At 42.8% G+C, this 27687-nt stretch overlaps 1 protein-coding gene across 2 annotated transcripts in view; it reads left to right on the plus strand.

The window, feature by feature from the left end:
- lrrk1 (leucine-rich repeat kinase 1) overlaps positions 1 to 27687 on the plus strand; it is a 64542-nt gene that overhangs the window by 22451 nt on the left and 14404 nt on the right. For both annotated transcript variants that reach the window (XM_041936428.1, XM_041936436.1), the window contains 24 exons: positions 952 to 1085; positions 1737 to 1963; positions 3083 to 3210; positions 3323 to 3486; positions 4153 to 4290; positions 5567 to 5679; positions 6308 to 6378; positions 10420 to 10549; positions 11649 to 11761; positions 12420 to 12634; positions 13708 to 13872; positions 15081 to 15253; positions 15385 to 15505; positions 16642 to 16801; positions 16956 to 17134; positions 17236 to 17333; positions 17602 to 17773; positions 17867 to 18036; positions 18691 to 18830; positions 20974 to 21283; positions 23624 to 23793; positions 26122 to 26325; positions 26420 to 26559; positions 26745 to 26882. In XM_041936428.1, coding sequence (XP_041792362.1) covers positions 952 to 1085; positions 1737 to 1963; positions 3083 to 3210; positions 3323 to 3486; positions 4153 to 4290; positions 5567 to 5679; positions 6308 to 6378; positions 10420 to 10549; positions 11649 to 11761; positions 12420 to 12634; positions 13708 to 13872; positions 15081 to 15253; positions 15385 to 15505; positions 16642 to 16801; positions 16956 to 17134; positions 17236 to 17333; positions 17602 to 17773; positions 17867 to 18036; positions 18691 to 18830; positions 20974 to 21283; positions 23624 to 23793; positions 26122 to 26325; positions 26420 to 26559; positions 26745 to 26882 — 3773 coding nt within the window. The remainder of the gene's footprint in view (positions 1 to 951; positions 1086 to 1736; positions 1964 to 3082; positions 3211 to 3322; positions 3487 to 4152; positions 4291 to 5566; positions 5680 to 6307; positions 6379 to 10419; positions 10550 to 11648; positions 11762 to 12419; positions 12635 to 13707; positions 13873 to 15080; positions 15254 to 15384; positions 15506 to 16641; positions 16802 to 16955; positions 17135 to 17235; positions 17334 to 17601; positions 17774 to 17866; positions 18037 to 18690; positions 18831 to 20973; positions 21284 to 23623; positions 23794 to 26121; positions 26326 to 26419; positions 26560 to 26744; positions 26883 to 27687) is intronic.

Below are 27687 nucleotides of genomic sequence, written 5' to 3' on the forward strand. Positions count from 1 at the left end.
GTCACCTGGCTATAGTTTGCTCAGTTCCTCAGTCTGATTTCCCTCATGGCTGCTGTCAAAAGATCTGCTACAAACTCTAGTGAGCCTGTGTTGATATTAGTGGAGTATTATTTAAATGCTGTGGCTAAGGCAGGACACTGTAGTCAGGACTGAGACTGCTGTGATATAAACCTGCACTCCACTGCAGAACAGAGACTACTGTCTACACCCTCCAGCTGTCTGCTTTTTTCCTTCGTGAAACTGAATTCATCATTCATTGTGTTATTTACACCTGTGCTTTTCCTACTGTGACATGTCAAACTGTCTTCAGAGAAAAAGGTCTCTACCTTGAATTCTGTATCTCTGTCTCAACCACTGTTTATGTATTGACCACCAGTGCTGTGTTTTGTAAGTTGTTAAATTTTCCGTGCTGTATGACCTCCTCTGAACTATACCAAGCAGCAGCCGTGCCTTTTCCTGACTCAGCACTATACAAGGTGATAAAAGAACTACATTACTGTACGTTCATGAGGCCGTAACCGTAAGCCAAACTGTTACTTTGACTTACCTACGACACTAAATCTATACTGGAACGTTCTTCTGCAGGGGAAGCTTAGCAGTGTAATAGCTTAGCATTTTATACTGTTGTACCATGGGTGGAGTTAAACTGTGTTGATCTGGTGATGTAAGCATGTATTTAGCGAGATCCTACTTTGTATAAGTCAGCACATGGCTACCCTCAGAAGAATCTGAATTAAGGGACAAAGCTGACAAAACTGCACTTCAAATGACAAAATTCGCATCTTGGGACAATGAAATCTTCAATCGCTCAACACCTGTAGGAGCAGGTTTAAAAACATGTAAAGCCTGCTGGAGCAGCACAGGTGACCGTCAGTGAGCGAGCGCTGTGTGCCACCGGTGGCACTGTGAACGGAGTGAGCGCTGGACTGAATAGTGTGTTTGGTGTTGCAGGCAACGAGGAGATCGCTCACTTCCTGCTGCAGAATGGAGCAGGATTCTCTTCGTACACCCTGATGGACCATCCAGCCTTCAGCAAACACCTCCTCAGACTCAAACTACAGGAAACCAACACAGAAGGAGAGGAGGTCTGTGTTCTGGAAACAAAGGCAAAGGGCAATGATATATATTATATGTTCTCCTTCTTGTCTAGCTTTCGACCCCGACAGTGATCTCTGACAGAGGTCATCTCTGAGTGCTCTGCGGGAATTTGACAGACTTCAGGGAGCAGTGTGTCTCCTCTGTGTTCTGCTCCATATGGGTTTATTTTTTGCAAAACAATGTAAACATTACAACAATTCAGGATACAGAGAGCACAATATAAAAGTCTTTTTCAATAAGTTTGTACCTGAACAAGATGCAGGCCTTATGTGGAGATTATAAAACAGTGCAGAATGAGAGTCAGTATGAGGAGATCAGTGGGAGGAGTGCCACATCTGATCATATCTCATATATAAACGTCATGTGTCATAAAAGTGATTAATGTGATGTGTGTTTAAAGTTGAGGTGGGTGACTTGGATCAGTTTTTGGCACAGGTGAGTGAGGCCTAACAGAAATGACTGACATGTTGAGAAGTCGCTCTTCAACATATGAACAGAAGCCTGATAATGTTAGAATGATGATGGGATGTTATTTTACATCCTATGTCATGTTCCTAATATGAATTAAAACCACTTTAAGACATAACAGGGACTAGTGTGCATGTAGAGACACTAATTTATAGATTGTGTGTGTGTAGGCCGTCAGTGTGTGTTGGAGTGGTCTGCAGCTGCCCTGGTTGGAGCTGGACTGGTTCATGGATGTCTCATCACGTATCACCCACCTGGATCTGTCATCCAACAGCCTGACTGCTCTGCCCTCTGTGGCGCCCTGGGGTCTCCTCCACCTGCACACTCTAGATCTTTCTAATAACCTGCTCAAAGAGCTGCCAGCTGCTCACAACTCCCAGGAGGTCATCTGCTCCAGGTACACATGGAAGGAGGCTGTCTGGCCTGAGACGAATATTTTCACACGACACCAGGACGGCAGCTAGTCAGTGTCCTCCATCTTTGATATGACGGATGTCCTTCAGTTACTTACATTTGTTGTATAATTGCAGATATATCACTGTCACCCTGGTTGCCTCCTGGGAGCTCTTAATCTGAACTGATTCCAGTCCAGCAATTTCACACACATACGCATGAATATGTTATATTTGCATTTCCCTTTGGTTTGAATTTCAGATTTCTAGTCAGTCTTGCATGTTTTCTGTCCACAGCGTGATGTGAATCAAGACATCATTAGATAGTAGAATGAATAGCTATGGCTGTGTGGAGGGGCCCATAGAGAACACGCCTCTGAACATGGTCCAGAGTTTTCAGCTACGACCCTGCATCCTGACCACACACAGCATGAAATGCAACTTGCCTGTTGCTGCACTAGAGATAATAATCCTATAATATAATAATGACACAGGTCATTCTCATTCGTGATGAGTACTTTAAGTACAGTTTGCTTGTGATACTTCTGTATTTCTGTAATTTACTTTTACTTGAAATGAATTACTGTTAATTCTTTATTGCTACTTAAAGTAGCTGTAGACTATAGGATATAAATACTTCTGCTGATGCTGTCCAGTAACGCTGATAACTCCATAACTGTCTTGATATATTCAAACCCTGTATCTTACTGTGTTTGTTACAAATGTGCAGAATATTTTACTTATGTTTTACTGTCTGGTAAGTGATTTACCAATCGGACAGGACTGTAGAGATATGAATCCTAGTTTAGTCACGAAACAGCTGCCCCCTTGTCTCCATCGTGTGCTGACTATGTGCTGAAGTTAACTCTGTTACTGGACACACTTTGGATAAAATGGCAAACAAATTTATTTCTCAAAATGTCAGGTTTAAAGTGTTCCCTGATCCAGGACTTTTACCTTGGCACAAGTATAGAATACACTAGTGGAAGGCCAACACTGAGCACTTGGCTCAGTCCTGAATGCTTTTTGCATGAAAATAACCTGGTAAATCAGATGTACTGTGGCTGCTTGTCTCATATAGAGGAAACAGTCAGCTCTCAGCCTCCCTCGTCCCTGTGCTCCAGTTTACGGCAGGTAAATCTCTCCAACAACCAGCTCACCAGTTTGCCACCTGGACTTCTTCACCTGACCCGCATTCAGAGACTTTCTGCTGCCAAGAACCAGCTCACAGTCCTGTTTGACATCCCTACCAGTATGTTCCAACTTCAGAGTAACAGCAGCTAGAAGGCCTTTTTGTTCTTAATTTGTCATTTGTGCATGTCTGCTTCACACTCCGGTTGTGTTCTTTAATTCCACTCTATCAGCTACTAACTGGATCGGTCTTCGTAAGCTGGAGGAACTGGATGTGTCTGATAACTGTCTGACCAGTCTGCCCACGGCAGTCATGCACTGTTTGAAGTCCCTGAGCTTCCTCAATGTGTGCAGTAACAAGCTGAGCACCTTCCCTGACCCCTGGGCTTGTCCACTGGTAAGAAACCATCCAGATAAAGATCCACTTCCTGATTGTCATAGCATAGATTTTAGAGGATTTTTTTTTATGAAAATGTAATATTCCAGTTGCTCTTGTCCATGTTTGATATTCTGGGTATCACTGTATTTTTTCAATTTTAATATACTATATACTAGTATACTTAATTTCCCATCTATTGGTATGCCATTGCACAATTGGTTTATTATGTTTTGATTGTAACACTAAATCACAGGTTGTGACTGTCTTTGTCAGTGATACGTCCACGTGTAAAAGTTGCTTGAGAGGCTTTTCTACCACATCAAAAGTTAGCATTTTAGCTGGACAATGAAAGGGAAGAAGTTTCACAAAGTATTGAGAGACAGACAAACACATTTTTGGTTTTGGTTTTTTAAGAATAATCTTTTAAGAATAAGAAAAAATAAAAGAAAAATCACCAACGTTGTACTTTAAAGTATGGATTGTTTAATTAATATGGTGACAACTAACACTGCACTATCCTAATATTGATATATAAAAAGATATTTACTGAAATACTCTCTAACCCTATCACAAAGTAACAGAATTTATATTTCATCACGTTGTGGCTTTTGGGGGGTTTTACTGGACCCAATGAATGTTTTCAGTCAGTGAATTAAAATGACACATCTTTGTCCTCCCCTGCAGAAACAATGCAAAGCTTCCTCCAATGTGATCCAAAATCTCCCAAACACTATCTCCATATTCTGGAGGACTCAGCTGCAGGAGGTGGACTTCTCTGACAACAGCCTGCAGGAGTTGCCCTCATATATCTTTGAACTGGAGGTAGGAACCATCATCTGCATGTTATTGTACATCTGTATATGCACCATGCTGGAGTCCAATTAGGTTAAGAATCTATGAATGAAACAAAACTGAATTCATTAATGCAAGAAATAAACAGTCACACTCACATATGTGGTCCCTTACTTAGCTTACTTAGTCCCTTACCACCAGATGGTGCTGCAGCTCTGCAGTTTATAGCCTCAAACAAGGAACACACATTTAAACAGATTTGTTCTGTAGTGGCACGAATGAGGGATTTCACTCCATTTGTCTCATTCACCAGTTCTATCATATTTACAATATTTCTTTGTTATGAATAAAAAGTCTGAGTCATAAAAGTCATGTACAGAAAGTCTGCTTTCCCCACGGTTGAAAAACCTTTGTTTGATTCCAGAATTATAATCTGAATAATCTGAATTAATTTGGAGGATTTAAATTAAATAACAGAATAAAATACTTGATTTCCAACAGCAAGACCTGAGGCTTCATGGTGAGAGCTTCCTCTTTCTGTGAATGAAACTTGCCCACAAGTGGAGCAGAACAGGTCGCCTTATATAACACGTTTCACAATGATGATTGATTCATTCATCGGGTTGAAACAAGCAGTTTACAAGTGTACGCCGTTTAGAGAGTTTTCTGAATCTGCCTTGGAACACTTGTGTGAACTAACCTCACAAAAAAAGTGAGAGAGATTTGGATTTTAGAAATTCAAAAATGTTCTTGCATGAGGCCCAGAGAGCTGTTTGTAATTAATCATTCAGGGATGTGAGGGTAGACAGTAAGTCATTGTTGCGTTGGTTTATCAGTGGCTGGCTTTAGTGCTCCATGCTTATAATCCAGCATAAACTATATTAAGTGATTGCTTAAGAATATTAACTACATTTGCTGTTCAACCCAATGCGGAACTGACAAAAAGAAGAAATAAAGGGACAACAAATGAATAAAGGTATTAAAACACACCTTTTCCTGGTGATAAGCAAAAAAAAAAGTAGTAGGCCTTATCACGACCAATACTTTTATATTAAAAAGTATTCTGATTCAAATACAATTAATTTCAAATGAATTTGAAATGATGTAACCAGTCATCCATTTTAGACGTGATTCCTGTGAGAAACCATACATTCATCCACCGCTCTGTGGATTCTAGTCATTATGCTCTGATTAGTGTCCGGGAAGTCTGACCAATGACGCAGTGAGCCAGCTGTCTGTGTATTCCTTGAAAGGAAAATGTGAATATGTGGTATCTCACCCCTCCTCCCACCGATCCTCCCATTAGGCTCTGGTCTCGTTGAGGTTGTGTGGGAATCACATTGCAACACTCCCAGCCCCCAGTAAGTGGAAGTGCTCTCGGCTCAGGACCCTCGATCTTTCCAGGAACCAGCTGGGCAAGTAGGTCCACACAGATCTGTGTGTGTTTACACACTCTGCTGGAGTCAGCTGTTACCGAACAACACTGCCATTCTCTGTGGAGATCAATAAATGTGTGAAGAAACATTATGCAGTTCTAATGTACATGAAGAAAGTTTGTAATACATCTGTGTAAAAACAGCTTCAATCTCGTCTAGCTTGGAGTTTCAAAACTTTTTATAGAATCTGAATGCAGTGTAAAATCCTCCTATACTTAGTTTTACTTACTGTTAACTCAAAGGTTTAGTTTGTCATCACCTTTTGTTGGACGAGGCAAAACACTGCAGTTTGAAGATGTAGCCTAATTAATGCCGTCAGTTTGTAGCTACAACCTGAAATTGAGATTAGCAGCAGAATTTAGGAAATGTTGATTAAATCTGCATCTGTACACACTGAAAAATCAACTGGAAACTGCTGGCTTCACTCTCCTCAAATACTGGACACCCTGACTGAGAATTATGAAGCTGATGATCTTAATCTTAAAATATCAAAACAGAAGCTACTTGCTGTTATTGTCACCATGTAGATGACAGCTATTGCACTGTCTTCTTATCGCTAGTGTGCTTGAATTCAATAGAGTTTTTACCTTATTTCAAATTATGTCTTTTAGAACAGAGGAGGGACCCAAATCCAGGAGGCTGGCCTTCCTTACTACATGGCAAAGGAGGGACCCAGATCCAGGTAGATCTGCTTTACATGCATGAAAATAATTTAACCCTAAATAAAAAGATGCGATCACATGTTGACCAAAGTGCTGTACAGACCAGAGCAGGTAGTTAAAATCACACTGACATACACATCAATGCACACACTCGTAGGCACACATAACAACACAAGTCAAAATCAGCCACATCAGGAGCATTCAAACACGAGTGAATAAAGGTCAGTTTTAAGCCTTTACTTACTAGCAAATGGACGGGGCAGAGCTGATCTGGAGGGGGTTGCTGTTCCACAATCAACGGGCTGCAACATCAGGTCACCCCTGATCGCGGGAGAGCCAGGATCTCCAAGACAGCCATCCTGAGGGACCTGGAGGTAGAATGTGGGGTTAGGAGGTCTGCAATGTAGGGGCCGGCCCATTTAGTGCCTTACAAACAAACAGGAGAAGATCAAAATCAAATCTATCTTTCTGGCAGCCAGTGGAGAGACGCCAGCATAGGGGTAATATGGCCCATCTTCCGGGTACCTGTCAGGAGCCTGGCTGAGGTGTTCTGGACAGGCAGGACAAAGACACTCACTAATCCCAGTATACAGGGAGTTGCAGTAGTCCAAGTTGGAGGATAAAAAGGCATGGATGATTTTCTCAAGATGTAGGCAGGGGGAAGCATGGGAAACATCTTGATGTTGATAGTATGAAGCTGGAATAAAATGCCTTTTTCTATTGCAGTAGCTTTCTTGTCAAACTTTAAGGCAGAATCAAATATCCCATGTAAAGGTTTTTGACATGCGGTTTGACAGGCTGCCAAGATTGTTGGTCCTCACTTTGATGGAGCCAGGGGGGCAAACAAGACATCTGAAGACTTGTCTTCATTCAGCTAGAGGAGGTTTTGGACCATCCAGCATTTTATGTCCCCAGGGCAGTTTATGAGCCTGACTAGATTGGACTTGGTCATTTTTCATCCAGAGCTATGTTGTATTTTGGAATGATTTTCCCAAGGAGAAGCAAGTACATAGAGAAAAAAATTGGACCAAGGATGCAACTTTGTGGGACCTCACAGGACGGACTAGTTGGGGCAAAGGAAAAATTGTTGACAGAGGAACTTCTTTTTTTGAGGTACAATGTCAACTTGTTCACAGCCAGTTTCATCAGCACCAACCCCATACCAGAGACGGTCTATTAAAGTCATGATCCACAGTATCAAACGTTGCACTGATGTCAAGAAGAATTAGGATGGCGCAGAGAGGAGCAGGTCATTGTGCACTTTCAGCAAGGAAGACTGTGCTGTGATAAGCCCTAAAACATGACTGAAACCTTTCTGTGATATTGTCGTGGTGTAGATAAGGCAAAGAACCTTTTCAGGAGGCACTGGACCACTGCATGCTGAAACTGTATCTGCAGCTGGGGAGCTGTTGATAAGAGAGAGGATGTCCTACGTCAAAAACATCCTTCGGGTAGGCAGTAGGGAAGATGTCAAGGGGGCGGCTTACAGGTGTCATGGTGGAACCAATCTTTGTAAGGGAGTATATTGTGATGGGTTGGAAACAGTCCAGTTTAGATGACCGTATCGGAGAGACAGGTGGGTCAGGGGTGGGAGGAAAAAGGCTCACTCTAACGTTGTCAATTTTGCAGATGAAAAATCATAGAAGTGCTTCACACTAAGACATCTAAACTGGTACTGGGGGCTGGACAGGATCAAATTTTGGGATTATGACAGCTGTTGGAATAGGGTCAGAAGCTCTTAGCCTTAACTGATTACTGATATTTTTTAAGATTCGTTAAGATATTTGTTTTCAGACTTTCATTAGGATTTTCCTAATGAATGTAAGGACTCCTAAGGACTCAGTAGTGTCATTAAGCCAAGGCAGACCAAAAGGCTTTGGCCATTTCATTTTCAGTAGAGCAACTTCTCCAGAATAAAAGACTAGGTGGTGTCAAATAAGGAAGTGACTTCCTCTGTGCTGAGATGAGGAGGAGAAGCCTCATTGGCAGATATTGAGAGCAGCTATGAGAGCCTCAGTGAATTTAGTGACAGCCAAGGAGGTAATGTAGCAAGAACATAAAGGACAATGAGATTTAGTCGAGAAAGGCAGATTATACATCAAATAGAACAGCACTGTGATCCAACAGACAAGCATCAGTTATCTCCATACTGCAGGTCAGAAAACCAGACGATGAGACTAGGTCGACTGCATGGCCTAACCTGTGACAGTAAACATAAATGTTAAAGTCACCAAGAACCAAACTGAGTGGAAGTTGAGCGTAGTGTCTGAGAGGAAGTAGAATTGAGTGATAAAGTCTTTTTTTTGTGGAAGATGCACAAGAGCAATTAAGAGGTGATGACCAGGCCTACTTTAATGAACTGCAGGGGAAATAATTCGAGTTCACTAAGCAGCAGTTAAGATGCTTCTTAAACACTGTAGCTAGAACACAGTGTCTGAAGGGTTTAGGTGTACGAAAAAAGTGAGTCATCCAGACAGACTTCATGTGGAGCGAGCTCACCAGTGTTAAGCCAGGTTTCTGTCAACAGAAAGAAATCCAATCCATGAGCCATGACAAAGTCATTGAGGATAAAAGTCTTATTGGATAAGGATCCCACATTAATCAGAGCCACTTTGACTGGGAAAGCAGTTTAATCCAACAATGGCTTCCACACCAGAGGGCAGAGGTTCTGGAAGGCTGCGCTTCACAGATAGCCTGGCAGGGAGCCCCCAGGGCAGCGGTCTGGCATCCAGGTCAGTGTCAGGGATAATCGGCCAGAGAAAGGCATACCTGGTCTTGAGGAAGCACCAAGGAATGTCAAGATGTGGCCGACCAGGTCCAACATCGTTGAGCTGGAAGAGGCTGGCTGGTGCAGAGCGAGAGTGGGCGAGTTTCCTCAGTGTAACTGAGGCACTTGCACGTTTACTTGCCTTCTTGCTTGTTTTCTATGGTGATAGCCACCGTGCCGTGCCCATATTCCTTCAGGTGGTCGGAAGATCTTGAATATTCAGTTTGACGTTCGTAGACAATAGTGGCTGCCACATTATGCACACAGAGATCCGAGCAGAGAGAGAGTGAGAACTTCCAAACATACTGCTTCTAACCTTCCACATGCACTGAACCATCTCTGACCCCATACCTCAAACCAGCCTTTTGAATATATGGAGCTTGTTGGGACTAAATAAAACTCAGAGGCTTTAATTCAGGGCAAAATAAGTCCCTTAAATTGCTCAACCTCCTGGTGAGCTATCCACTACCACACTACATGCTAGTGAATGTTATAGTTTGCATCCGCTCACTTACATGCAACAATGTCTGCACTGCCAAATATCATTTTCACTCCACTGAGTCTAGCAACATATTTTCATTGTTGCTGAGTTGACTGAACAGTCACCAGATCCTGCTGGGACTGGTTAATGTCTGTAAATCCAGCTTTGATCACATCCATCTTGTGTATGTCTCATGTAAATGATGCGGTTTGATTAAATACACAGTTATGTTAAAAACAGTGTATTTTATTTGTATCAGTATTAGATAGTGTTTCACAGGCTGTTTCAGAGAAAGCGTGTTCTGCCAAGAATCCAATTCTGTGGAAGACGCCGCTTACTTGTTTTTATTCTTGGGAAACGTTAAGACAAACGTGGCCAAACACAAGTCCATATCCCGGGTTGTGGTCGAAGTGTCCTTGGGAAAGATGTTCAACCCCAAAATGCTCCCGATGCTGTGCCATCGGTGTGTGAATGGTTACTGCTTGTGATGAGCAGGTGGCACCTTGCCACCATTGTGTGTATGTTTGTGTGTATGTGTGTGTGTGTGTGTGTGTGTGTGTGTGTGTGTATGTGTGTGTGTGTGCGTGCGTGTGCATGCATGCGTGCGTGCATGCATGAGTGAATGCTGGCTTGTGATGTGAAGCACTTTGAGTATTTGTTCAGACTAGAAAAGCGCTATATAAATACAGTCCATTTACCATACCCCAGTTCCTCTGTTAGTTACATCCTAATAAACTGTATGCAGTGACTTGCTGTGTGTGTTTAATCTGTGTGCTGTTTGTGTTGAACCTCAGCATGGCTCTGTCTTGGCAGTGTGTCCCATAGAGTTTCCCCTGATCCTGCGGGATTCACTGGAAGTGCTTTTCTTGAATGACAACCAGCTGGAGTGTGTTCCCCAGTCAGTGTGTGGTCTGCACAGCCTCACTGAGCTCTACCTCTCCAAGTGAGTCATTCTGTCTGTCTGCCAGCCTTTACCTGCACACTGTCCCTCTTAGCCATCCCCTGTCACACTGATGATAGCCATGGAAAGTCTTTCAGGTTATGCACTAACCTCCAGATCTGTGGTTTTCACCTCTTCTTTCATTGACAGACGACGTCTGAGAGGTGCAGTGCAGAGACTCTGCAGCTTTAGAGTCTGAGTCTTTCTGCAGGGGGCACTCTTGTGTCATTCAGTCAAGATAAACATGTGAAACACATCAGTTTCTGGATGCTGCAACATTTCTCCATACGCTTTAGCAGACACTGGAGGCCATATTCACCAACTTTCTGCAGGCTACTACTGTAACTTATAGTAAATTCAATAAGCAGAGAGCAGCAGCACCTATTCCATACGACCTGAGATTCAGTTTTTGTTTTTTTAGCCTTATTGAAGTGCATCCTGAGATTAGCAACATGCTCCTTTATGTTGCCAGTATGCTGCCAGTATGCTGCTAATTTTGGCACTTGCTCTGTTTGGAAGTCAATTCCAAGTCCTGTTTTCCATGCATACAGCACTGCGATTGGATTGATAAAACTGAATAAAATCAAACACGTTCCACATGAACTTCAGTTCAAAACAAAAACCATGTCATCAGTCAAAACTCTAACCAACTTTTGAAAAGAACAAATAATAGATGAATAATAATCTTCTCGGGTTGGCCACCCAAAGCTGTTCAGTCCCTGGGAACCACTGCTCGGTATGAGGCCAGTCCTCCTGCTACAGCTGTTTGCAGCTGTTTTATACAAGCAGCAAATGGCTCTGCTCTCACTCACCACCCAACATGATTGAATTGTTTGGGAAGTCATGGATCCACGGTATCCTGTTGCTGCCAAAATGGACTTTCGCAACATATCCATTTGACTGCTTGTTAAAATGAGGTTTAGGGACCCTGGTTGGCTGTTTTGATTAAAGTCCAATACTTCCATTTTACCAAGAAGGAATAACTGAACTAATTAAAAAGTTATTCGGAAGTGACAGTGACATTTTAATGGTAGGCAGCTTTGAATGTCCTGTCTTTAATGTGAATCGTTGACTCGTGTTGTCTCACCTGCTTTGGGAACAGTAATCCTGGAATCCGGGAGCTTCCAGCAGAGCTCGGTCAACTCTCCAACCTGTGGCAGCTGGACATTGAAGACCTGAACATTACTAATGTGCCCCAGGAAGTCAGGAAAGAAGGTACTGTCAAGATGTCTTTAAGACACCCTCAGCTGACATCAAAACTAAAGGACCTCTTAACGTCTGGTTTGAACAGGAGGAATGATTACAGCAAGCAAAGCATGCTTCACTGTTTCTATGGGCACCTGATTATGGTTTTAAGATGATCTGAAAAAATGTGAACCTGTACTTTAAAGGAAAACTGTCTAAATTTGGTTTTATTTTAGTAGCTCAGACCATTTCAATCGGCTGTGATTGAACTGTGCTCAACAAGTTAATAGCAAAAAGCAGTACAGCATAAAGTTAGAAATGGGTTAAACAGTCAGGTGATCAGGCCAACTGTTAATCCAGATCATTTAACGGCTTTGTTTGGAGATCAAACTGAACATTAGCACTCCTGAAATGTGCTAATCATCCCTCATACCACAGGAAAGCTCAGTGCTCAGTGACTGAGATGAAGCAGGCAGTAGATCTGTAAAATCTACTTTATGGACTATTTTTACAGTAACAAGTAATTCATTTTCCCTCCGTAAACATAAAGGAGTAAAAATTAAGTATTTGTGAAAATTGAACTTTGCGCTTGAGTAAATGTACTTGGTTCATTGGAGCGGTGGCGGCTGTCAGTAGTTTCTTGGTAACACCCTGACAACCAAATCTAGACCTCTCTTTGTTTCTTCAGGTCCTGTGTCTGTCCTGGCTTTCCTTCGGGCACACCTTCGAAAGGCAGAGCCCTTTAAACTGCTGAAGATGCTTGTGATTGGTCCACCGAGGCAGGGGAAGACGGCCCTGCTGGAGGTTCTGCAGACCGGCAGGGCGTCCCCCTTCACCCCAACAGAATGCAGCATCTCCACCTCCATGTGGGAGCTGGACAAACCCAATGCATGCAAAAACAGCGTGAGAGAAACACAGACACACATGTGCACTGTATATTGGATACACACACACACACACACACACACACACACACACACACACACACACACACACACACACACAGTACTGTAACTATTTGGTAGGGTTGCAATTTTTCTTTTTTTTTGTGGGCAACTTGCATTCAGTGTGTTGGAGGTGTGCCAAATGCACTCTACACTGCAAACCTACACGTGTTGCAGCAGTACATGAGGAGCTATGTAGGTCCCTCCACTGCTTTTCCTACCCCAGTGCTAAGGCTGCTGGGCCGTTCTGTTCAAGTCAAATCATTGACATGTAACGTTAAGACGCAAGCATCAACATCTTTTTAGAATAACTTGACTGAGAGTCAAGACCCTCCCCCAGGGTCCGAGCTTTCAGTCAGTCTGCTGTGGACGACACCGCTGGTCCAGCAGAGTGACTCATCTCCACATGCAGCGGGAGAATCTCGTCAGCAGGCTGGAGAGTGGCCAAAGGCACTCCTATCCCCGGGCTACCAGTTCCTCAGCCCTAACCCACACAGGAACCTTGCCCTACAACCCACAGCCTGTCTTCACCGTTGCCGGCCCTCACTTGATTTAATCAGCTCAGGCACAACCAGCACTCTACTCATTCCCACCTCTCTCACTACATTTTATTGTCTGGGATGTTCAGACTTTCGAATTTGAGTAGAGCAGCTATGTCCTGACAAGAGCAGTTTTTTCTGTTGGAGTTGAACTCTCCATCCATTTGTGGTCGGGTCTTCTGTTTGGAATATAACCTGATTCCACACAGTAACCATCAGCAGTTGAGTCGAGGTGAATGGAATTTCATTTGTAGCGTTGAACAATTACATTAAAAAATTCCATAGCAACCGTTCCAGAAACGGTGTCCTACACTGTCAACAGTTTCATTGAGATCACTTTTTCTTCAGAAAGCATTTCTTAAAAAAGCTATTTATAGTGAGGTCAGTGGATCTTTATTTACTTTTTGATATTTTCAACATACTCATTCCTGACTCATCACAGGTCCACTTTCCAGCTCATTCTTTGAAATTGACCGTCTCTTGTTCCACACAGAAGGACTCGGTGGCATTCAATGTGTGGGACATCGGTGGTCAAGCCAGCATGTCCACAGTGAACCAGTGCTTCTTCACTGATAAGGCCTTGTACGTGGTGATCTGGAACCTGGCTTTGGGAGAGGAGGCTGTGGCCAACCTGCAGACATGGCTGCTCAACATAGAGGTGAAATTAAGAACACACACACACACACACACACACAGACTTGTACAGACCCGCTGAGCACCTGGTCACAGCTGTACTTTAGTGTAAGTGGGTCAGAAAGTGAAGGGTGTGACTGTGAGAAGTGCTGAACAAAGAGATGGTGTTTGTGTTTCCAGCAGGAGGGAGGAGTGATCTGATTGAAAGGAAAACTATTAAATTATAGACCACATAAACCAACCACAGCCCGATGGATGTCATTTAATGGAAGTATGATGATGTGGAATATGTTGAAACTGCTTGCATCACTTCCCTGAAATGGCTCACTGAAGCCTAATTACTAACTGTGACATTTAATGCGTCTCCTTTGCTTCCTACTGATTTGTGTGGTTAGTTTACAGCATTACTAACGCCTGGCTTTGTTTTACAGCCTGACAGCAATGAGACTTTCCTCTGTTTGCACCATGAGTGTTGTAATTACATGTATGCTCAGAGAGCGATGCAAAGATTTAGTGATTCTGCAAAAGCCTGTATGATTTTTTTTTCTCTTTAAAAAGTGAGTTTTGCTTATTTTATTCATCTATTTTAAAAAAACAGTAAACCAAACATTAAACTGCTACTGGTTGAAGAAGTACTACATTGATAAAATATGAGAGTGAAATAAATCAAATTTAAGAGAAATTAGAACCACATTGGGAAGTGCTGACAAATGCACTTGACGTATTGGGGAAATTGTAAATTGAGAAGTAAAGTCTAGCTTTGTTCCTGCCTTTTACACTCGGGTCATATAATGACAACTCAACCATCTCCATGAAAAGTGTTCAAACGCAATCTGCTGAGGAGCACTATAAGAAGTGGTTGAGAGTCCTGGAAAAAGCTAAAGGCTGGACACCGACTTAAGATTTGCTGTGTCAAACAACTGTTTCCAAGGTCAAGAATGTGCTTTCACTGTTGCTTTGTGGTTCACCAGGCTAATGCGCTTTGTGTGTTAATTGATATGCAAAGCTGACTGGAAGCTGACACAGTAGTGTTGAACCGTTAGTCAGTTAAATGCTGCAAATCGATCAGTGTGCTCCAGTCTGGAAGTTTGCTGTCCTTAAACTGAGAAGCACCTGATTCAGCTGCATTTTGCCGGATGATGCGCTGGGAATCCTGTTTCAGCTCATATTGTTGCGTCTGATTTCCTTACACAGTCAATGACAATGTCAGTTCTTGTGTGTTGTGGCTTATAGGCACGAGCACCCAACTCTGCAGTGGTGGTTGTGGGAACACATTTGGATCTCATCGACACAAAGTTTCGCACTGAGAGACTGGCCACGCTGAGAGCTTACATTCTGGCTCTCTGCCGATCCCCATCAGGGGCTCGAGCCACCGGCTACCCTGACATCACCTGGAAGCACCTGTAGTGAGCACACATTCTGCATTTTCATTGTTTATTCATATTGATAAGAAGAGGCCGCATGTGCTTAGTGTCAGCCTTACAGAAAACCTCTTCATAGATTGTGTTCAAGTGTGTGTGTGGTTCTTGGTACTCAGTGAAGTGTCCTGTAAGACCCTGGAGGGTGTGGATGGGCTGAAGAAGCTGATCTACCAGGTGGCTCTCTCCATGAAAGACAGCAGCAGCTCAGCCTTTGGCAGCAAACTTCTGGGCAGACTGGTGAGTGAGGCAGTGTGGCTGGTGATGCTCTGCACTGTGTGTCTGTGTAGAAAAAGCTTCACACTTTGAACCAGCAGAGAGAAGCTGTTTGCTTACTGAACACAGGCAGTAGTACATGCAGTACATCTTAAAAAATGTTGCTGTGTATGATGGATACAGATTGACAAAACACATGCATAATGTGGAATATTGTATGCAAAATGATGCAGTATTTGTTTGTGCTCGCTGTGTACAGTATGCAGCATTTATAGCATATATTATTACACTTTTATAATTTTTATAGAGCTTGATGGCATCAAATAAAAGTTATTGGAATTTGGGTAAGAAACATAACTTGCAGGACCCCTAATAATGAATGTGACGGCACCAAACAGCAGCAGGGCCAGAGGGCAAGAGCGGTGGCATGGTCCATGCACACACACAAAAGCCTGAGAAAACAAAACTGCAACAGCGCCAGCAAGAAGAATGGAGCTCTAAATCCCTGCCAGTTTGCTGTAGACTCTATGGCAGAACCTCTGACTCATAATTTTAATCTTACCCTTTTCATCAATGACATTTCTAACATATGGGAGTCTGCTCATGTTCTGCCTGTGCTGAAAGGAGGGGATCCCTCAGTTGTTAAAGACTGCTTAAGTCAGCTTAAGTTAAGTTCAGCTAAAGTTGAGTTAAAAGTTTGTTAGTGTTACCAGCCAGGCTAACAGCACAATAATAGCTGCTATTAAAGTGGTGAAAAAATAAATCACTTTATAGATCAGCAGAGGAAGACACAGAACTGCAGTGAAGGACTAAATCACAGCTCAGTCAGTGGACTGACTGAAAGGCTTAAACAGTGCTTTGCTGGAATATTTCATCTCCCTGTCCACCTCTGCATAGTTCAAACATCATGGTCTGCAGTAAATGTAAAAAAGTCACACCCAGTGATGGCATATTGGTGTGGCTGTGAGATGTGGTTGAAAGGCAAACACCAATCTACTGAAGGACTTTTACAGCAGTTTCTAACGTTAGCTCCCGAAACTGTTTGGTCAGAAGACTTTGTTGCTGTAGATCACGAGCCTGTCAACATGTCATGTCATGCACATAAAATGTTCCTGTTATTCTAAAGCACAGACAGATTTTTTCTGTTGACTCCCCACCAGATCCCCAGGAGCTATCTGACACTTCAGGAAGCAGTGATAGCAGAGAAGCAGAGGCGAGATGCTAAGGGAGAGGTCCAGTACCTAACTGATGCCCAGCTGGACTGCATTGTTGAACAGAACCCAGGAAGTGACATCAGAGACTATGAGGACCTGCAGACTGGTACTGTGACCTGTTCAGCAAACACGTGGAATGTGAAAATCATTAGTTTGACTTGTCAGACTACATAGAATGAATTCCTTGTACAAAGGACTGCTCCATTCATAAAGGAACATCATGATTTTATGGCTCTCCTCTCTTTCGCAACCACATCCAGCCATCAACTTCTTGATAGAGACGGGGACCCTGCTGCACTTCCCTGACACCAGCCACGGCCTGTGCACCCTCTACTTCCTGTGTCCTGTGTGGCTGTCAGAATGCCTGGAGAGGATCATGCACCTCAAGTCCTCTCGCTCTGTAGCCAGGAATGGAGTGATCCGAGCAGAGGACCTCAGAGTGAGCTTGCATTTAGAAAACCGTTTGGGCTTTGTTGTTTCATGTGTTCATGATGGTACTGACTTCCTGTGCTCATGTCTGTGATGGTGTCTGTTGTGCAGATGCTGTTGGTTGGAACAGGATTCACCCAACAGACAGAAGAACAGTATTTCCAGTTTCTTGCCAAGTTTGAGATTGCTCTCCCTGTGGCCAACAACAGGTGAAGTAGTGTCTGTGTAATAATTGATACTCAGTCGATACAAATACTGACTTTCTTTACACTTTTTATTGTGTGTGTATGTGTTTGATTATACTCTCTCCACAAGTATACACATTACCATCCTTTTAGAAAGGCTCCTTGTTTTGTTTTTTGCTGCATATGGCATCACTAGTCCCACAGTTTTTACACCATCCAGTTTATTTTATCAAAACATGCAGCTCTGGTACACATACACAACTTCCTCACATCCACCTTCCTCTTTCTGTAGCTATCTGCTGCCCCACCTTCTTCCCCACAAGCCAGCCATGGACATCCATGGCTTCCGCCAGCAGACCAACAACACCCTGCAGCGCCTTGTGAAGATGAGCTTTGTTCCTGCCGGGTTTTGGGAGCGCTTCATTGCCAGGATGCTCATCAGCCTCACAGAGATGGACCTGCAGGTACTGAAAACAGCAGAATCTCACCATGCACCTGTTGTACTCATACACGTTCAGCTTTTTGCATTCATGGCCTGAAACGTCGGTTTTGTGCAGTCATTTGAGCCCAGAAGGAACACCAGGAGCCAGCGCAGCAGGAACTCTGTGATCTACAGCTTTACTGGAACCCAGCAGAGGAACCGTTGCAGCACCTTCAGAGTCCGACGTAGCCAGACCATCTACTGGAAGGAGGGACTGCTGGTCACTTTTGATGGAGGTTACCTCAGGTCAGAGCTGTGGCGAGAAGATGTGGGCAATGATTAAATGAGGCAAGCTCTTCAGTGAAGAAATGATGATTGTGAGAAATTGAAAGGGGTGGAGCTTCACTTCATTCAGAGCCTCAGAAGGGAGCCAGTTCTCAATCGGGATAAGCAGACCTGAGTCAAAAGCCTGTGGGGGCTAGTATTCAGTCAACTTCAAGGGAGTTACAGGTTCACAAGAAGTGGGCAGGTTCATAAATTCACAGTTCAACCTGGGCATGTCAGGGCGTTTCTGACAAATGTTGACTTTTTGAGAAGGTTTTGAACAATAGGAACAAGCTGTCCTTGTTGGGAACATGCACCAAAGATGATACAGTGTGTCTTTATAATTCCAAGTATTCACTGTTGTTTTTTTAATATGTGCAGAGGATAATCTATTGAGAATTATAATGTGCAAAATGAGAACATTCTCTAGCGCAGTAACGATAAAATGTCTCTACTGTTAAGAAAATCTGAAATACATGCAACCAATAAAAGTGAAGAGAAAGTGAATGTTGAAGCACCTCAGAGTACTGGTCCCTGCTGCTCTTGCTGCCCCACACCAGCTGCTGTGTCCAGGTTGATGCACAAGGTGCTGAAAACTTCCAGTGAAATGAGTGATTAGTGTTTGTGTCTCTGCAGCGTGGAGTCATCAGATGTCAACTGGAAGAGGAAGAAGAGTGGAGGCATAAAGATCATCTGCCACTCAGAGATGAGAGACTTCTCTGCCATGGCCTTCATCACGGATCACGTCAACTCTCTGATCGAGCAGTGGTTCCCCGGTCAGTGCTCTGCTCTCTGTATCTGTATACGTGGATCAGTAACCCAGCTGTTGAGAGCTGACTCTCAGCACTCAAAGCTTGGTCAAATTCTTAGTCTTGTTACCTTTGTCTGTGGTCAGATTTAAATCAAAGCATTGTTAATATCATTCTGTGTTTTCTTTGGTTATATGAGTGTTTGTACAGCTGTTTGTCTTTAGATAATATTGAACACCAATAAGTATGGCTCAGTGTCGCTTCAGAGCGTCACTGTAAGTTTAAATTGACGTACTGACCAGCAGTCACGTGGACACACACACATACAGAGATTGCTTTGTGACCTGTGGTCACCGGGAGTTGTGTATGTGTGGATGACTGCACTACTATCTGTGGATGCACATATTTTCCCAGCAAATGTATCAGCTCCACGGCTGCAGGAGGGTCAGCAGCCCTGTACCATGCAAAGCGACTGCCTGTCACACTTTCTTTTTGTGGTTTTGCTCAGTAGTGCCATTTTAGCACAGACTATTTTCATTTAAATGAAATTGAAAGGCTAAACACACTAAGGAGAAAAAACTGGTTCAGTTTTAGAAATTGATTGTGATGAACTGCGTTGACATGTGCAGACAAAGGCCCTCCACCAGAGGGACACAACAGACCACACTTTTGAGATCACTCATTTTTGTGTCATGCACAGAAACTCCACGAGGGACACCATGAGCCCATGAGTGAAATGTCCTATTTTAAAAATAACTTCATACCACATTTATACCCTCATTGGCTGATTAGCATCAGTAACATCCTGAATTCAGAGAACATACAGTAGGTGTATACCAAATATGGTGAAATCTACATGTTTTAAGGTGTTCATTAAAAAGGGTTTACAGCGCCCCCTGTGGGTGTATTTGCACTTAATATTTCATGGTAAATCAGCACCGTGAGGAGTTTGGAGGTTCTTTGGGTGAGAAATGTTTTTGGAAACGTGGCACTGTACAGTCGAACAACAAAGCCATGTGGTTCGTAAGTGAGGATGAAATCAAAAATTTTCTGGATACATGTTGGCACTTGTTGAACACTCGTACCCACGACTCTGCTGAAGGCCACAAGCCAAACGCACTGGTCTGACAGTATAGCTGTTCTTTATAGTACAAGTGTTGCTGGAGATCTGAATGTAAAAGTAGAATGTACAAGGCTGTGGAAATAAAAACTCAGAGGTAGATGTTAACTACAACTCCCAAGATGCATTTCAGCAACAGACATCCAGTCACTGAGTTTAAAATTGTACAACTTGAACAGCTAATGGTGAGCGAAGCTAAAGGTGACAGTGTTGACAAAACGGAAAACACAATGTGCAGATTAAATCAATTCACTTTTTAGTTTTGGGTCAGTTATAGATTAATTCAGCAAGTATGACACTGACTTTCACCCTCAACTATAATGACAAAGTGTTTTTAATTTGCTACCGCTTTGATTCACATGTCTGGGTATTGTGGTGTTTAGACCAGCCTGCCATAGCAAAATGACCGACATTCTCCAAAACACAACTGAAATAATTGAAACTGGTGGTCGGACCATAAATCTACAGAGTTGTTGCATTATCTGGGAGAGTCCTGTGTTCCCGTATTAACCAAAATGGGAATACAGAATGAGGAAAAACAGCAGCCCACCTCACTTCACAACTCTATTTTATTGGCGGGGGAAAAATAATAATGATAAAAGCCTAATAAATACTGCAGCGCTGCAGCCTGCTGTCGTTTGCACAGTTCAATCTGTAACAGTACGTCAGATCATCGTGTGTGATGGCTCTGCAGGATAGATAGAGACTTCTTACATCAGAACACACAGTATCTGTCCTGCCTTCATGCCTTCAGATGGCTGCATTTGATGTAAAGTAAATGGGAAAAGTATCAAGCGCCCACAGAGTGTTTTAGCATCCCATTAAACTTTTATTTACTAAATTAGTTTTATATCATTGCAAGTGTTTGCTTTTTTTACTGTATTTTGCAGTTGCTCTGATTTTATTTAGTTTTAATATAGGAATATACATCAATACATACGTACCTAAAAATGTGGCCGAACACTTTGTGCCAATCTGCAGTCCAGTTTTCAGCTCTCCACAAAGAGCAGATCATATGCATCTGTCTTGTCTGTGTGTCCTCTGTTGTAGCTTTGACAGCCAGTGAGAGCGATGGGAGTCTGCTCATAGAGCAGTACGCCCCCTGTCCTCTCTGTGCCTCACTGGGCCCGCCGAAGCAGGCCGAGCGCCTAGCCGGCCAGCCCGGCCAGTTGGATGAGCGAGCAAGACGTGGAGAAGAGGATGGAGGAGGAGGAGGTGCAAATGTTCATTACTTCAACATGGAAGACTGTGTGCTGGCTGCAGTGGAGAAGGACCACATCATCTGTCCTCAGCACCCTGACCAGACAGTCCCCCTCCAGGAGCTGGTCCCAGAGCTCTTCATGACAGACTTCCCTGCTCGGTAACCTCTCCCCATTTAATGGACCTTGTCATTTTACACAGTGAAACTTGTAGAATTGTGTGTTGGCTGGCCCGACTGCAAAGTGTGTCTTGACTTCGTATCAGAGAAAGTTGGATGTAGATGGAAGGCAGGATGTCACGGTAGAAGAGGGTAAAGCTCTTCTTAGGGATGGTGATGCATGCAAAGTTGGCCTTTTTGTCCTGTTACAGATGAAACAATCACTTTGTCATTCCATGTATGTAAGAAAAAGACCACCAGTACAGACAAGACTACATACTAAATCATGCTTTCTGCCCAAAGAAGTCAAAGTGATCTGCTAATCAGCTCACTCCACAGGGCTTGCTTGTATTCCTTTAATCATCTTTTAATGGCAGATGTGTCACCAGGCTGTGGAGGATTGCCACAGCCACTGGACTTCAGAGTGTGACAGGCTGGTTGGGCCTTCCACAGGAACTGGGTTATTCACACAGTATACGATGTACGAAGGCACTGCTACTCACTCACTCACTCACACACACACACACACACACACACACACACACACACACACACACACACACACACTTATTGACAGTCAGCAGCTCTCCAGGGCTTTGGCTGTATAATGACTTTCAGTTGATTTGTTGACGGCATCTGTTGTTGTGTTGTCAGGGCTCAAGGGTAACCACCACTCCTTCAAATATTGGAAAAAATATTCAGTCTGCCTCAGTGTCCTACACACACAGTCCATGAAGTACTCAGAAACACTGTATGTGGGTTTGGGGGTGGGGGCTTGGGCGGGCAGTCAGTTATGCAAGCGTATCTCTGTCTCTGTAAAATAACACAGAGCCATGGAAATGTTTGCTGCAACAGTTAAACAGCCCCTCAAAATATTAGTACAACTGCAGATGTTTTGTGCTCAAGCTCTTAAAGAATGTGAGATGGATGTTGGTATAAACATGAGTGCCACCGACCAACATCAGCCACGTTCACAGCTGCATGCGAGTAGCCGTGTGCACACATCAGGGTTCGACCAGCCTATTAGCTTTGGCCAATGTTGGTCTTTTGTTCTGAATGTGATAGCAGATAACATGTGACACTACGATATGATATTATTATGTTTGATAAGATCGCCTCCACTCATCACTCTGCTTCCACTTCATTTACTTCTAAATACCATGACCAACAAAGAAAGTAGATGATTATTATAATTGTTCTCTATTTTTTTAGCGTGCTTTTGGTCACATCAACCCCCCTGGTTATAAAAGGTTAGTTAACAAACAATTTGAAAATTAACAAATGATGACTTAAATCTGGCCGTATCTGATCATAGAGGCAGAAAACAAAATTTAATGTGACCGATCATTTGACACCTCATTGGTAGAGACAAAATTCAGTCATTTCTCAAAAAGTACGCTGAACTAAATAAGATGAGGTAAAAACAGACAGAGATCTAAAATGGGATAAAAGCTGATATATATGATAGTCCAGTATATTAAACTGTGGTTTGATCAGCTCTGAAACAGTGCTGAAGATCTGCTCCGGACCTTTCGATGATTCCACTAATTAAAAAGATTTAGTCATTAAAACCAAATGTCAGCTCAGATTGCAGCAGTAATATTCCAGCAGATTTAGATCCAGATGTTGGTCTTTCAAGGAAACCATCTCCAGAGTCACCATTAAACTGTGTCACCATTAAGACTGGAGGGCTTGAGCTCATTTAAGCCACCATCTTGATTGGTTTATGTGGGCTGTGTGGTTGAAGCAGCACATCAAAGGCCTGTGAGCGGAGAGTGATGGAGGGACGGGCGAGGAATGCAGCCCCACCGTCAGCATGTAGGGTAGCTGATGGAAGAGAGGCGCTGTTTGTCACATGTGACCAGTAGAAAACATGGTTAATGTTGAGGTTAGGATTCTGGTTGCTCTGAATCTTTGTGGTGTTTGTGTTGGCAGATGTAAAATTTTAACAGATGTCCTCATCAGAATGACTGTGAGGGTTTGTCCAGCTTGGCTTGAAGTTAATATGGATGTTTTTGGGCTTGCAGCTGTCAATAGTTAATGTTGTATGGAAATGATCAGTGTCTTTTAGGAAATACAGTGGAAAACATTAAAACATGAACTGAATGAATAGAAAACTTTCTAAAAGAAACTCAAAAGTTAAAAACACAGTAATATCGAGTGGTGAAGGTTCTGTCAGAGGCCGTGGAGAGCAGAACAGCCTTTAAAGCTGGAGTAGGTCATGTATTTTATAAGCATTTTTGTTCCATTTGTTGAATTTTTCATCACATCCTGACAGCAATCGGTAACTCAAACACTGTGTGTGTGTCTTTGTGTGTGTGTGTGTGTGTGTGTGTGTGTCAGGCTCTTTTTGGAGAGGGCCCAGCTGGAGTACTCTGAGGGGGAGAACAACATCCTCGGCCAGGGAGGCAGTGGGAGCATCATCTACAGAGCCCGATATCATGACCGGCCGGTGGCCATCAAACGCTTCCATTTCAAAAAGTGTCGGCAGCAGACCATCAGCAGTGACACGGGTATAGAGGCGTGGTCTTCTTTTTAATGACAATGAAATTGTTTGGGGTTTTTTTTGAAAGCTGGAACTGTTATTTTGGATTATGCTGATGGACAGCATTTGGTATCAATACTAAATACAACAGAGAATTTTTTACTTATCAAGAAGAAAAAGCTCCTGAAGGAGTTTAGATGATCTGTGTTCTGAAAGCCAACATTATACAACCACTACATCTATTAATACTACCTATAATCATAATATTTACTAGGGGTGTCCCAGCCAAGCTTCTTTTGCCTCCAGTTGTTGATATAATATGAACAAAAGATGAAGTGAGACAGTGTGACTGGTGAAATAGATGTGACCCTCTGGTGTGGAGTTGTTTCTCCCTGTTGGAGTTGCTGGAGCTACAGAAACACTCTTGCTGGTGTTACCCTCTCTTTTTTATTACAGTTGATGCAGAACTCTGGTCAGACTGCTATTGATGCTCGATACAAGCTGACACATTACAGTTTCCATCAGCTCTATCTCACACCTCAGAAGCCCAATGAAGCCAAACCGTAGTTGTCACAGTGATACAACAGCTGCTTACCACAGTCAGATTACACAGACACATTACCGATATCAGTGTGTCTAGCTTTATTAACCTCTAACTGCAGTTCTTTTTAGTGTCTCTGTTTTCGTCTTGTGTATGGAGCCCTTCTTCTTGTGGGTTGTACTGTCTGCAGTGTTGTGGATGTTTAATAGGTGATACAGTTAAGCATTAATCAGTCAACCTACAGTGTCTCTAAAACAGAAATATGTACAGTAGCAAAAGGCCAACTGTAATGTGGATTTAGAGAGGTAGCATGACCTCTGCTTTAGCCAGAGGTCACCTGTGAAGCTGATTTCAAATGACTGTGCCTGCTAGCTGTAGCTAGCTGAGATTTAATACCTCAGCACCGCTGGAGACTGCCTTTGTGTTCTGCTGTGTAAAGTTGCAGGAGACATTCAGAAACCACTTCTAGAAAAAATCTCTTCTTAAGGTCATGAATCATTTCTGTTAGCATTATCATGACATCAGCACACGCAGACCCCCTCCAAGCTCTCTGCAGAGTAAACATCTGTCCAGAGAACAGAACCTATGGGAGTGATCGTGGTCATGACTGCGTCTTAATGGGAGTTTTCTTTGTTTGTAATCTCTAACCCTCAGAGGTCCCAGAGCAGCATGGCTTTGTGTCAGTCCATATAAGGGTACCATCGTGGCCTCTCGCTCTTATCCATTGGGCTAAATGCCCCTGAAATTTGAAATTTTACTAAGCTATCAACATACATGCACAATAGGTGCACACATAGAGGAGAATATGATAAAATGCAATGTAAAAACTACCTTCTGTTGTTTGACTTCCTCCTCCAGAAGAAGATGAATTTTATGAAGTTTTTGAAAAGCAATTATGAGTTTATATCAGCATACTTGCATTGCAGTCACAGGTTTGGGGGATATACTGCAAACTACACTGTAATCCCTGCTGCTACAAAACCTTTCTCACTGCAGTAAGAACATTGTCAGCAGAGCCCAAGATATCCCTCTCTCCTCAGGAGGTTCATTGATTTTATGGGACAAAATAATCTCATCACATGACCCAGGTATGCAACATCAGTCATGTGATAATAGGTGGTGGTATATGGGGGATGGTAAGGCTCATCTCTCTTGAATGTGAATCCTGACCTTGACATGTGGTGTGAATCGACCTTTTGTTGAGATTAATTTGTCACACATTTTCCACCTCACATTTACACAGAAGCACGCAGACCACCAGAGTTATAGACAGCAAAAGGAGGGCACAGATGGATGAAGGAGTCGATCACAGATTCAACTTTATTATTATTATTATTATTATTATTTTTGTTATTATTGTTATTATTATTATTATTATTGATATTGTTGTTGTTGTTATTTTATTATTATTATTGTTATTGTTATTATTATTATTATTATTATTATTATTATTATTATGTATGTGGAAGGTAGTAAGACAGCTAAATGCACTTGAGCATCCACCCAGAAGTACAAACAACAGCACCGTGCAGAGTAATGTACATATGTAGAGAGTTAATAAATAGAATACACAGTAGGTGGTAGATATGAATATGCTGATATATACAGTATGAGCATGTGCAACACTTACAGAAGACACAATGTATAGTGTGTAAGTACAAGAATATACAGTAGTATAATATGTATTGGCTGTGAAAGTTTGTGAAAATGAGTCAACATGAGAAGCGTTCCCTCTGGGCTCGATCGATTCTCAGCTTGCACCATCTCAAAGTATGACTTTTTTCGTTGGTGCTCCCTCTCATTCCTTTGCCTCAGACACCATGGTGAAACACCTGCAGTCTGCAGACGCCTGTCGGAGCTTCTCTGAGTTTCGTCAGGAGGCCAGTATGTTGCACTCTCTGCAGCATCCCTGCATCGTCTCTCTGTTGGGCATCAGCATCCATCCGCTCTGCTTCGCCCTGCAGTTAGCCCCCCTGGGCAGCCTCAACACTGTTCTGGAGGAGAGGCACAAAGGCAAAGGCACGTAAAGAGATCTTCATCACGTGATTTGCCACCTGAAGTGGGTGCTGAAGTCCGTATCAGTGGAACATGAAATAATGTTTTGTGTTTGTAGGCTCCAGATACATGCCCCTTGGTCACATGCTCACCTTCAGAGTGGCCTATCAGATAGCAGCAGGACTGGCATACCTTCACAGGAAGAGCATCATCTTCTGCGACCTCAAATCTGACAACATTCTTGTGTGGTCTCTGGAGGTCTGTATATGATTTACCAAAAACAAGTCATACATTTTCATTTCACAGTCCACCAGCCTTTATCAACACAGAGACGGGCAGAATGTTATAAATAGAAAAATTGAGTAAGTTTACAAGCAAACAGACAGGCTTGCTGTTTCTATCCTTAAATTCAACTTGCTTGCTCATTCGTGTGTCTCCTCCAGGTGCAGGATCCAGTCAACATTAAACTGTCCGACTATGGCATTTCTAGACAGTCCTTCCGTGAGGGGGCGTTGGGGGTGGAAGGCACCCCGGGTTACCAGGCTCCTGAGATCCGACCAGGCATCGTGTATGATGAGAAAGTACTGACCACCTTTTTAACCCACATTATGTGATGTGTGTAACATTTTAAGGATCTTGTGTCTTTGTGAGGCTGAGTGTGGCAGTGGGACTATTGTAAGGTTGCTGATGCCAGTCAGATGAATTATATGCACACTTCGTTTAAGCCAATAAGAAATGACTCACAGAATCACAAAACAAGAAGAGCAAGGACACTCACAGAGGTAGATACTAAATACAATAAAACCTTAAATAATGATCAGTCAGGTCAAATCAAATTTAGTCTTAGAAGAAGACTAAATACTGGGAACATACTCTAACTGTAATATTTATGGTTGAACACTGTATAATGATACCACATACCACATGTACTGTACTGTAGTTTGCTGGATGGAGGATTTATATGTATTACACAGCTAGATGTGAGGACTTTTCATGAAGGACATTGCTATTGACTACTGATAAATATTAAAGTGTAATAAATGTATGATTAAATCCCTGACCTTTCTCTAGCTCCACCACCAGGCCAAAGCTTTGATCATACCATTTGAACACAACATAAATAAAACTGTACTCGGCAGATTGCCAAGAAATTTGCTGGACACATTAATGCCTCCCGCAGGTTGAGCCCTTTCCTCCAGTGTACTGTGGTACCATGGTTGAGACTACAGACCTCCTATGTTTCTCAGTGCCAGTGTTAATAATGTCTCTCTCCTCCACGAGATTACAGAGTAGGACTTCTATTTAGTTTATGTTCATACCTCTCATGGTCTGCCTTGCAAACTGAAGACAGAACGATTCTCTCCAAACAAACTCAGCTGGGGTTTA

The sequence above is a fragment of the Chelmon rostratus genome, chromosome 1 (genome assembly GCF_017976325.1).
Source record: "Chelmon rostratus isolate fCheRos1 chromosome 1, fCheRos1.pri, whole genome shotgun sequence".
Taxonomy (NCBI): Eukaryota; Metazoa; Chordata; class Actinopteri; order Chaetodontiformes; family Chaetodontidae; genus Chelmon; species Chelmon rostratus.